This window comes from Buteo buteo, chromosome Z, assembly GCF_964188355.1.
Source record: "Buteo buteo chromosome Z, bButBut1.hap1.1, whole genome shotgun sequence".
Lineage (NCBI taxonomy): Eukaryota > Metazoa > Chordata > Aves > Accipitriformes > Accipitridae > Buteo > Buteo buteo.
Genome location: NC_134204.1, coordinates 77,332,364 through 77,344,642, shown reverse-complemented (window position 1 = coordinate 77,344,642; position 12,279 = coordinate 77,332,364). Strand labels below are relative to the sequence as shown.

The 12,279-nt window shown below is 53.9% G+C and overlaps 1 protein-coding gene across 1 annotated transcript; it reads left to right on the top strand.

The window, feature by feature from the left end:
* Positions 1-222: 222 nt before the first annotated feature.
* On the top strand, positions 223-2,393 carry LOC142027152 (uncharacterized). Its single transcript, XM_075020838.1, has 2 exons — positions 223-1,150; positions 1,328-2,393. The coding sequence occupies exon 2, from the start codon at positions 1,416-1,418 to the stop codon at positions 2,391-2,393; it is 978 nt and encodes a 325-aa protein (XP_074876939.1). The 5' UTR covers positions 223-1,150; positions 1,328-1,415.
* Positions 2,394-12,279: the final 9,886 nt, after the last annotated feature.

Here is a 12,279-nt window from a genome sequence, read left to right as displayed (position 1 = left end):
TTTGTCTTTAAGCAGAACTTGCCCCACCACAATGTTTGAGACATTAATTCTTTCAGTCTCTCACACTGACTTACACAGTGCCCTTCACTCTCATGTAGTCAAACTTTAACAGCTAATGCTCTTCTGAAATAAAGAAAAAGTGCTTGGACTCAGGACTGTAAATGATTATATAAAAGCTAGAGGCAGGAACGGATGATATGAAAGCATGGCCCACGTGGCGATTGATCCTGAGCTCCACGGAGTCGTGAGCAGGGTGCCTGCAGCCCTTCTATCGTACTCTGGAGAGACAGCAACTACAACTCCTTCCTGCGTATGTAGGATCAGGCTCCATTGCTGGTGATTTTGAGGACCACCAATTCAACAGCTGGCTAGGAGCATCAGCTACCAGAAGCATGGCAAACTTGGTAAGCGCAGAGGGACCCGGCACTGTGGGCGAGTGCCAGCGGGAGCGGATGGGGCTGGAGGAAAATGCCCCTTCAGGCTTCTCCCTTGCCATCGGCAGGAGGCATCTCTGGCCCAGCGCTGGCCACTCACCACCCCGGTCCTCCCTGAAAATCCCGGCAGTGCACAGGGAAAGGCAGCCAGCTGGGGCAGGCGTCACCCAGCCGCGGGCAGTCCACGCCAGCTGGTCCCAACATGCTCCCCCTCGCAGGACACCTCTGCAAGGCGTCAGGAGTGGGGGCGAGACACACAGTCAGGGGCGCGTGTTGCAGGTGACCAAGCGAGAGCGACACGGAAATGTAGAAGATGAAAACAAGACATGCCGTTTTGTTTTTTCTCCTAATGCCGTGTGCCTGCGGGGGCAGATGGCCTGCTGTGACATCACCGAGTGGTGAAGGCTGCAGTTACCGAGCAGTGGGCTGTGACGTCAGCGAGCGATGGACTGTGACCTCACGTCCCTCGCTGCTTAGCTTCGGGCACCGGCAGAGCCTGGGCCAGTCTGGCTCGTGCCTGGGCTCGTGCCTGGACTCCTGCCGAGCGTGCCTGCGAGGTCCGGAGGGTCGAGCGAGGCTTCTCCTGGTGCCGGGTGGTGCTTCGGGGGCTGCCGTCGGCAGCTCTCGCTGCCCGTCCCGGAGCCATCCCCTGTGTTTCCCCGGCCCTGCCAGGTTCAGGCGGCCGGGCACCGCGGGGCAAGCTTGCAGCAGCGGAGGTGAGCTGTGCGGGGAAGCGTCCCCCCGGGGTGGCCGTGGGGCGGGCGACGGGGCTCGGGGAGCCGGGAGGGTGTCCTTCTCGAGGGGCCTGGGCGTTCCTACCTCCCCTCTGCTCCTCTCCCCTCTCCTCCCCTCCCCGGGACAGCGAGTGACCATGGCCTCTCTCCACTTTGCAGCGCGCGACACCCTTTGGCAGTGCCGGCGCCAGTGAGGGGGAGCAGCTCCTCAGCCTCAGCTCTCCCCAGCCTGCTGCGGAGCACGAACATGGCCACGGAGACGGAGTGGAGCTGCCCCATCTGCCGCGATGCTCGAGACGACGTCTCTTACGCGATGCCCTGTCGCCACCAGTTCTGCCTGGGCTGCATCGTGCGTTGGACAGACGTGAAACCAGACTGCCCGCTCTGCAGAAGACCAGTAGAGAGCATCAGGTTTTCTGCGCTGGGAGAAGACGACTATCTGCGGTTTGTCGCCGCACACCCCGAAGAGTCGCCAGATGCCAGCAGCCAGGCAGGCAGTGCTCCGATCCGCCTGGCCGAAAACAGCCCCCGTCACCCTGTGGCGTCCCCTCCATCATCTCCGCAGGGGATACCGTCCCCAGCTGAGCTGGAGGCTGCAGAGCTGGAGGACGTGGGTGGCCTCCTGCCTGCGGTCTGGGCGTATCTTTTCCAAAGACGACGGCATCTCCTCGATCCCGTGCTGCCCTGGCTGCGCCAGGAGCTGGAGGCAATATTTGGGCCGTGGTGGTGGGAGGCAAGGACTGCAGAGAGCAGCATCCTGCACGTCCTGTGCGTCCACGGCCCGGATGAAGAGGTCATGCTCCAGATGCTGGAGCCTCTCCTTGGGTACTATACAACATCAGTGGTCTATGGCATCGTGGGTATCATTGAGCGTCAGTGCAGCGAGGAGGCCTGGAGGCTGCTGTGCCCCCATGCTGCCGGGGAGGAGGACAACAGCCCTGCGGCCAGCTCCAGCTCCGCCAGCTCCAGCTCCGCCAGCCCCAGCTGCAGCGGCTCCCGGGAGGGGACTCCCACCCCTCACCCGAGCTCCTCCAGCAGCCCGTCAGGGGCAGAGCAGGAGCAGCCCCAGGAGGAGCCGGGGCAGGAGGCGGCGGCAGGTCCCTCCGCTCCCGGCCGGGGCAGGGACCGCTCGCCCGGGGGGCGCCGGCGCCCCGCAAAGAGGAGGGCGCCCAGCCCCCAGGACTCTCCCCGGCCCTGCAAGAGGCCGCCTCGCCGGCGGCACTAGCAGGGCCCCAGCAATGGTGTCTTCACGGAAAAGGAAATAAATGCCTGTTTCCCTGGCACTGGGGGTCTCTGGGTGCTGCTTTCTGCCCCTTCTCCTGCTGCCTCTTCCCTTTCCTCCCACGCCTCACCGCGGGTGGCACCAGCCTGCTGGGGGGCACGGCCGTGGGCCCCCGGAGCCCCAGGGCCACGAAACCCCAGCAAATCCTGCTGCAGCCGCAGCGCAGCAGATGCCGAGGGCAGAGTGGGCAGGAGGGGAAGCTGGTTTCGTCGCACGCCTGACGGGGACCGACCTGGGCGTCAGCCCCGGTCTCTGTTGGCAGCCCCCGGTGCCCCCGCCCGGTCCCAGTGCTGTGAGGGGCATCCCGAGCTCTGCCCGGCTGGAAGGGGCATCCTCGGAGCCCTGGACCACGCTGCGGGCTGTCGGTGTGGGGACAGCCAGGAGGGGTCCCCCACCCCGGGTGTGCCTGAGGGGCCCGGCAGGGGCTTCCTCTCCCAGCTGGGCCAGCCTGCGGCTGGAGCACTCCCACCGCGGGCAGGAGGGCTGTGCACAGACGGGGGGGCCGACAGAGCTCTCCTCCGGGGGCAGCTTGCCAGTGTGAAGCCAGAATTCTTGTGGGGAAGAAGATCCTTGTGTCTCGTTCTGCAGGCTGAGCTTCCTATCCCCTTTCGAGTCCGTTCAGTCCGCCCCCTTGTCAACCTCTCTTTCCCGTGATGGGAATTCGTCCGCCCTTTCAAAGCAGCTCTGCTTGAGAGAGAAGAGGTCTGGCCTGCGGCGCGTAGTTGCGCTGCAGTCCTTAGGAGATCACTTGCTGCGGTCCTTACCCGCCTTCCTGTCAGACAGTTGCAGGTGAAAGACCGAAACTTTGAAGGTGGCCCGACGAGAAGGCAGTTAGGGGCAAAATAATGGAAATTATTTTTGCGTTGGCAGGCCTGGTACCAGGTGGGCGAAACAAGGACCCTAAAAGATCTGACAATAGCTCAGCTGGCAATCAGGGAGGGCAAAGTGCAAGAAAGGAAGAGGTAGAAACATCAAAGGAAGGAAAGGACTACCTACAGACGTTGAAGGTAGCACAGAAAAGAGTAAACGGGTCAAACAAGGAAAAAGTAAATGCAGGCTGGTATTTAAAGCAAAGAAATCTCCTGAGCTTGCGTTCTGTTCCTGTCAATAAAAGGAGTTGGGTGAGCTATGACCTTGCCGCCTCCAGCGCTCCTCTCGGCACCCCACAGGGTGTGACAAAGCAGGACCCTCTCCAAGGTGGGTAGAGGTTTGTCCCGCTGACGGTGGCTGTGCCCGTGCCCGGGGGTTCGTGTCCGTGCGCGCAGAGCTCAGCTTCGGTCGTCTTTGGAAGCAGTGAAGAAGCCAGGTGTGGAAGGGAGCGACCGGCCAAGGAACAGGCTGAAAAATCCCCCGAGCCCCCCCGTTTCAAAGGCCTCTCGTGTCCAACAGCCGCTGGCAGCACCGCTTCTTCAGCGCTCCCGTCCGGCGAGCTGGTGTCTCGGAGGAGCAAGCGTCGGAGCCACGTTCCCGGCCGCAGAGGGCTGTGGGTTTGTGCCGGAGTACTTGTGGAGAGCTGTCACAAGAGGGTGCAGAGAGCTGGTCTTCCTACCGCGGGCTTCAGCAGCTGCCCGTTACAGGGCACGAGCAAGGACGGCAGCGTGCTCCTTTGCCTGATGGCTTCTCTCCCCGAAAACAGCCTTCTGAACGCTGCTTTGGCACACGGATTCCTTCCTCCTTGGGCTGTGCCTTGGCACTCAGAGGAGCCCAGCTACTTGCACAGGAGGCGTGAGAACACAGACCCGTAGGCAGAACGTGCCTGTCCGTAGATCTCGTCCCAGCACGGGCGGCGGTGCAGAGCAGCAGTTCCCGGGGCGAGCGGGCGTTTACCCCGGGACGTGCTTTGTCAGCTTTCTGCCTGTGTCTCTGAGACACTCTGGTTTAGGAGAGGGGCGACCCGAAACCAAGAGGCAGGGATTGGTTCTGACAGAGGAAAGGCTTTCTTAACGTCACCCTCTAGCTACACACGAACCCGTCCTCGCCCTCCCGCGGGGCCCTGAACTGCGTGGGAAACAACTTCTTGCTGCGTTTTCGGGAATGCAGGAGCGACTGGTCTCAGCATAGGCGAGACCCGAGAGTCAGAGCCTCTTCCATAGCTCTCTTGATTCTGCGTTGCCAGCTGAGGACCGGATGGACGCTCCGGCTTCAACGTCTCTGTTTTGCACCCCAAAATTACAGACCAAACAGGCGATCTCGAAACACCCTGCTGCTGAGGACACTCCTTCAGTTTCTCCCATCTTGGCCACAACCAGCATTTCCTCTCTAGAGCAGCACTCACAGCAGGGGCACAAACTCAGAAAGCACTGGCACCACCAGGCAGCGGCATCAATCCCCCCCCATTTCCAGGCTGCAGGGCAGCGGCACTGTGTCCGTACTCGGCGTCCTTGCCAAGACTCCTCCAGCTCCTGGCGGGTGCCTTTGCCAAAGCATCGCTGCCTCAGTGGCCATCAGCTGCACAGCGGAAAAAACAAGAACGGGAACCACCGTGCTGCATCCCGCAGCTCTGGTTTCCCAGAAAAACATCAAAGCTTGCTGGAAAAACAGTGAGCGAAGACTCTTCCAGGACAAAATGCAAAATTATGCATTTCATAAGCACTGTGTTTCGGGTAAGAGGGCAGTGGGAGAAGCAGAAAAGTTCCGGCAACAGCAAAATACTCCAAAGAATATTAGCTGTGAACACTATTTAATTCTACAAAGTCAAAATTAATTTTTTTTGTCAGTATGAAGTGAGGAGTGAGAACACGTTCACCAAAAAGACTGTGGTGGGTTAACCCTGGCCAGGTGCCCACCAAAGCCGTTCTATCACTCCCCCCGCCTCGGCTGGACAGGGGAGAGAAAATGTAACAAAGGGCTCGTGGGTCGAGATAAGGACGGGGAGAGATCACTCAACCAATTACCGTCATGGGCAGAAGAGACTCAACCTGGGGAAAATTAACATCATTTATAGCCAGTCATCAACCAGACTAGGGTAAAGAGGAATAAAACCAAATCTTAAAACACCTTCCCGCACCCCTCCCTCCTTCCCGGGCACAGCTTCACTCCCAGATTCTCTATCTACACCCGCCCAGCGGTGCAGGGGGACGGGAAATGGGGGTTACGGTCAGTTCATCACACGTTGTCTCTGCCGCTTCATCTTCTTCAGGGGCAGGACTCCTCACACTCTTCCCCTGCTCCAGCACGGGGTCCTTCGCATGGGAGACAGTTCACGAATTTCTCTGGCATGGGTCCTTCCCACGGGCTGCAGTTCTTCACAAACTGCTGAGGCGTGCGTCCCTTCCACGGGCTGCAGTCCCTCAGACACAGATTGCTCCAGCGTGGGTCCCCCACAGGGTCACGAGTCCTGCCAGAAGACCTGCTCCAGCGTGGGCTCCGCTTGCCACGGGGCCGCAGGTCCTGCCAGGAGCCTGCTCCAGCGTGGGCTTCCCACGGGGTCACAGCCTCCTTCAGGCTTCCCCCTGCTCCGGTGTGGGGTCCTCCCCGGGCTGCAGGTGGAGATCTGCTCCCCTGTGGACATCCCTGGGCTGCAGGGGGACAGCCTGCCTCACCAGGGTCTTCACCACGGGCTGCAGGGGAATCTCTGCTCCAGTGCCTGGAGCATCTCCTCCCCCTCCTTCTGCACTGAGCTGGGGGTCTGCAGGGTGGTTTCTCTTAATTGATCTCACTCCTCTCTCCGGCTGCCGTTTCTGTGCCCCCTGCAACGTTTTTCCCCTTCTTAATGTGTTATCCCAGAGGTGCTACCACTATCGCTGATGGGCTCGGCCTTGGCCAGCGGTGGGTCCGTCTTAGAGCCGGCTGGCCTTGGCTCTATCGGACATAGGGGAAGCTTCTGCAGCCTCTCACAGAAGCCACCCCTGTAACCCCCCTGCTACCAAAACCTTGCCACACCAACCCAATACACTCATCCATCTAAAATGGATCTTTTCATAAGATTTGTCTTATAGACAGTGTTGATGCTAGGGCAGTACGCTCCAGCTAGGCCCACACTAACATTTCAGAAGATCAGGATCTCGGGAAACAGTTTCTGCACGCCCGTGCCTTTCTCTCGGTTGCACAGCAGAGGGAAGCACGAGGCCCACGGCGCGATGAACATGCCCTTCCCTCATCCTTGGGAAACCACTGCGAAAACAGAAAAGAGATCCGTTTATTAAGGACAGAACATTCTTCCACCGTACCACGTAGAGCCCATGAAAAGGGGTGGCAAAATCAAGTATGTGAGGCAGAACATCTGTGTCCTTAATGTATGGCAAAGTTGAATCACTGGCAGTTAGTAAGGTTGTTGGGGTTTGGGTTGGGTTGGGTTTTTTTGTCCCTGTAGCGCTGTGTCTTAGGTGAGAGTTTAACTGCGTGTCGCATGACTGATCTGACGCTGAGAGGGAATAGCCGGGAAAGGAGTTTTGGTCCGCAGTAATTTCTTCCTTCACTCCCGTGCTGTTAGGATTTCCTCACGTCTCACTGCTGAGGAAACCGGTAATTACAAGCTTGCCCAAATTCATCTGTACAAAGCCACTGAATGCAGTCTTTTATACATAGGAAACCCGTAGATAAACTCCGCTATCTGCAGATATGGCTAACGTGACAGTAATCCTTGGAGTATTCCAAGAGGAATAATTCCAAGAGGAGTAATCCTTGGGCAGTTCTCCATTCCTCATACTGGAAGAAAAGTTGACGCCTGGAGTATTGTCACAGTGCAAAAATTCTATAAAAGTTCGGGAAGATGGTTTCTTGTACCAAAAGGGAAGCTCCTTTTTCTTAGCATGATATATTAGTCACGACATCAGCTGAGACATGTACAGTGAGGTAATCCTTATTTCAAAGAACAAAGCTGAAACTAGTAAGAACAGCCAGGAGAAACAGAATAAACGTGATGGAAGTAGGACTAAGAAGAGCTTTTCTGACAGGAACAATTTTTTTGCGTCCAAAAGTATTCCCATCCAAAATCACCATCGGAAGTTAAAACATGAAGAAACACTTGTAAGATGAAAAACATGAAGAAAGACTTGTAAGAGTCTACGGTGAAGTAGGCTCACCCCAGCATAAACAAGGAAGCTAATTCTGAACATTTCACTTCAATGTTAGCCGTTCCAAGTTTTTGTTACAGATCCACCTCACGGTACCTGTAACAACATTTCTGAAGGAAAAAGGTATTCCATTTGAAAATGTCTGAGCAAGATACTTCAGCAATTTCAAATTCTGATTACTATTGTTAAGCAGCAAGTGTATTAAAGTCAACTCTCTTACAAAAACTTTTAGTTGCAATGAGTCAAGAATGACCATTGAATGACTAAAACCAATGACCAGAACCCATCTCCAAATTCCTGTTTCCTGACATGAAATGATCCCTCATTAATCTTCAATGTGAAAAATTGCAATAATGCAATCCCTTATTACCTGCACTGATAATATTGTATGAGAATTCGCCTTTATGGCTCTACTGCAGGCTCCCCTGGCAGACCAGCCCCTTGGACCAAGACAGGGGTGGGTGTCGGGAGCGCAGAGCTCAGCCCGAAGACTCTCAGTCCCAGCTCCAGCCGGAATAAATGACTTAGGAGTAGCCGTGAGTTCGGGATACCTGGGGCCACGGGGCTCCCCGACCTGCCAGGTCTGCAGGGACAGGACGGTCGGTCCAACACAGCACATGAAGGCGCCTGGCCCTGGAGCTCAGCGCCGGCAGGGGACCCGCATCGCCCCTCGGGATGCTCGGGGGCTGGACACCAGCGGCACGGGGGACAAGGACAGCTCCTGGCAAACGGGATATCCTGCTCCGCACCCGTAGGGACGAAGACCCATGGCAGGTAGTGCCCCTGGGGACACCAAATAACCTTCACGATGAAAAGCACCTTTCTCGTGATAGATCACAATTTTTCTTGTCACATACACGCTATCGTAAATATAACCCTTGGTAAACCACTACAACTGGTAGAGGGGCAGTGCTGAGCCGGGTCCGCGGGGCTCGCCAGGGTGCTGGCAGTGTCAGCAATGCTCTGCACAGAGAGCGCCGTGGGAGCCCCAAGGCTGCCCCAACCCTGTCGCCCCGAGTGCTGCATCAGGAGCTTCAAGTGCTGTTGCTCCTTTTAACGAATTTATCATGTTCCCTGTTGCTCAGCTGAGCAGGATCCCTCCAAGGACGCAAAGTCCTCTCCTGTGGCTCCCCTACCACATCCCGGGGTCTTCAGCCTGGGCAAACACACCGCAGAAGTTGTGATGGGACCCTCTCCTCGTTACCCGGGATGGTGGGTGAGGATCATCCCCCCGCCTGCACATGCCTTGTGATTGTTGATGTGAAATTCCCTGCACAGTAACCTCAGGCGCTAGTGGTCCAATTCAAACACGGTATTTCTTATGAATGGAAAATAAAAGGAGGAGGTAAGATCAAAACAGTCTGTACTTTGTGTCTGTTCGTACATCTGGCTGGAGTTAAGCTAGGAAGGTATGCTGGGTTTAGTTCCAGTCTATAAAAATACCTTACATTTTAACAGGTTTTTCCTTTGGCACCTCTTTGGTCTTTTTCCAACCCTGCAAAGTGCAGTCCCAGCCAGACAGCAGATCACAGACGACAGAAAGCAACGGCTGCATATTTCTTTCCTGCCTCTTGTCATTTTTATACCTAGACACTGATAAACAGGCGTGTTCACAAGTGGGCACACGCTTCTGCTCTGAAGGAGATACATGCTTCTGCAGAAACTTTTCTTTCCGCTTTTCCCCATCCTTCCCAGAAAAAGAGGAATTAGAAAATCCAGACCCCAGCTTGGAAGTTAAAACAAGACAGATGTGCTTTTTCCTTCTACATTTTCCCACATGACTCCCTGAGGATTTTTTGTTCTCCTATGGCTACCAACATTGACCTGAAAAGTTGCTAGGTGCTTTGAATGAACCATGTAACGGGAAACACTGAGCTTTTAGAAGCATTTGTAAAGCCTCATCTTTAACCGGTATGCATCCCCAGGTTGCATTCACTGACTTAAGGAGATGTTACAGGCTATGTCATTCCCAGCACTCGACAGAGAATTAACTTCTATTTTATATTTGCAGTACAGTTGGTTACACACGCTCTCGTTGCTGCTGCCTAGTGTATTGAAATTGGAGGCTGAGATGCTGCTCAAATGTATTCTGAGTGGTAGCCTAACAAAACAGCATCTCTCCAATAACAGATAAACTTTGTGAGCGAACGCACGTTCGCCATGGCTGGCTGAAAACCAGCATCCCTTGTTAGCACTGCAGAGCCAGCACTGTTTTGGCAGGCTGCGCAGGAGGCCCCCACTTCTCCTGCCTCCCTCAGAAAGGGGCTGACTAAGTCCAGTGCTGGGGACCTCAGCTGGGGCAGTCCTGGCTGGGTGGAGCACCGTTACCTGTGGCAGGATACGGCGATGGAAAACCCATCCTTGAGATCCTGGAGCCAATCCTGGGATTTAGCTACTGGGACTAACATTTGTGAAAAAGAAAACAAATGCCTGTTTGCAACCTCCGAGTAGATGGAGGGAAACCTCTGAGACCCTGAGTTATTCCATGGCCTGCTCCTGGCCACGCCTGGGGTGTCACACTCAGCCAAGGAGGGCTGGTACGGGGTACTTGTGAGGAAACCAGCAAAGGCTTCTGTGGTTCACTTAGGTACCCTGTTCCGACAGCACTGAAAGGGGCAGGTGAGGGCAGCCTGCTCTTCCCACATGAGTAGTATGACGTAGCTACTTTTAAAACAGAAGACATCCCTTTGGACCTCTGTCACATGACTGTTGATCTTGTTACGTGGGATACGCCCCTGTTTTCCATCGTGGTGAGCTTCTTTAAGTGCTCTGTATGAAGGTCCTTTACTTTGTTTTGCCCTTCTTCTGACCTGCCATCCCAGAACATTCCTAGCCCTGAAAAACAAAACAAAACAAAACAAAACAAAACAAAACACCAAATAATAAACCCCCCAGCCAACCATGTTTCCTGGGATGTGTCTCCGAGGAAATGAGCTTTTTAATTACACGTGTGAAGAGAAGGAAAAAAGAAAGAAGGAGGCTAATGCATAGACAAAACCACAGAGGACACATGCTCTCTCAGGGCTGGGCTCACGGTATTTGACGAGTGATTTATCTGTCTCAGCAAATTCAGAAAGGCGCTGTGGGGCAAAGGCTTCAGCCACGCTTTCAAGGGAAAAACTGACAAAACGTCATGCAGCACAGAAATGTCATTTCTAAAGCACGTAGACAAGCAAAACCTTGAGTTTCCACTGTTCAGAGCTGGTATGTGCCTTCAGGTGTATCCCCAGGTGCACCTGCCAGTGGTTCTACTCCCACGGCACACGTGTACCTGCAGAGAAAGCTGGTCCGAACTTGCACCACTGAGATGAACAGCCCTCAGCCTGCTGGCATGGGCAGTGTCAAGGTCAGAGCTACCCTCAGTTTTATTGCTTGCTTTGCCCTAGGAGTTGTCGATATACTCTGTGTGAGCAGGGATCCCTGGGAATCTGTACCCATACCAAACCTCTCTTCTTCTTTACCTTGGTAGCTCACTGACTTTCTGCAGAAGGCTTCCCAGAGGTGCAATTACATCCATCAAGTAAAATGCTCAGGTGGGCAACCTGGGGGATGTTGCACTAACCTCGGAGAGGCATCCAGAATCCTCAAAACCAGCTGCCGCCACTGCTAGACTACACACTTGCCATTCATCATAACAGATGACAGAGTATTTGTGATCTCTTTGCCAGTGTGGGTGCAAATCTAGGAAAGATCCACTGAAGCCAGGGATGTTCCAGCAGCAGGAGATAAATGACAGAGGATAACAAGGTCAGTATGTTTCTGGCAGATTCTCACCAAGCACAAAGAAGGGGGCGATTTCCCTTTTTTCCATTTCTCATTTCACTGGGGAATGGTCTAAGGATGTTCTTACAATGCAAAGTCTAAAAGTGCTTCCAATTGCAACTCTGAGCTCTCTCCTCCCCCCCCCCCCCCCCCTTCTTTCTCTTTCTTCCTCACTTTCTGGTTTTGTCCCATTTTTCACTGTGGGTTTTGAGCACTTTCCAGAGAAAACCAACCCAGAGGAGTAAAGTTCCTTGTGGACATCATAATCTCTTGTCTTTTCTAATTTATCTGTTTTTAAAACAATTCTGCCTTGGAGAAAGGTTCTTCTCTTTATAACGGCTGTGGCTGATATATATGAAAATGGTAACAGATTTTGGGAATGTTAAACCAGTGATGAGGAAGAAACTAGATCAAATTTCAACTCAGTATGACTTGAGTGACATCACCAGCATTTACTGCTGTGATCTGAACCGGGACCAAAATCCTGTCACCACTGAGCAAAGCAAAAGGATTTCTCTGTTACCAAAGACACCTTTGATAGCCTATCTCTACAGGTTTTCTATATACCACCCACGCTGCTGACAGCTGGGCAGCGCACGTGCTGCCTTGATCTTCTCCAGCATCTCCCAATACAGTTTCATCAGGCATTCATCCTTTAGGACCTTGATTTAATGTATTTATAGGCTTTGGTTTTATGGAAACACCTTTTGGAGAAATGTTTAAGAACTGGTTTGGAAAACCCTAGGAAACCACAGATGAAAAGCGATGGCTCCAAGACCTCTACAGCTGCAATGACAAATGATAGGTATACTCCATAAGTAATTTTCCACTTCTGTTCTTCAGTTTTCCTGTAATGAGCCTTCTACATTCTTGCAATTAATAGGCAGAAAATAACTTTCTCTACGGATGGTGTATTTTGTAAATTACTTCAGTCCCCTCTTGTAGTTTTAGTCACTGCCACCCTCTTCTCCCTTAGAAACACCGTCCTTCATGAGTACTTATCTGCATCCTTTATTTTGTGTAAGTTGTGAGGCATCCCTCAGCATAAAGGG

Excerpts from the sequence above, each read along its gene's own strand:
- LOC142027152 (XM_075020838.1), top strand. The coding sequence starts at position 1,416 with ATGGCCACGGAGACGGAGTGGAGCTGCCCCATCTGCCGCGATGCTCGA.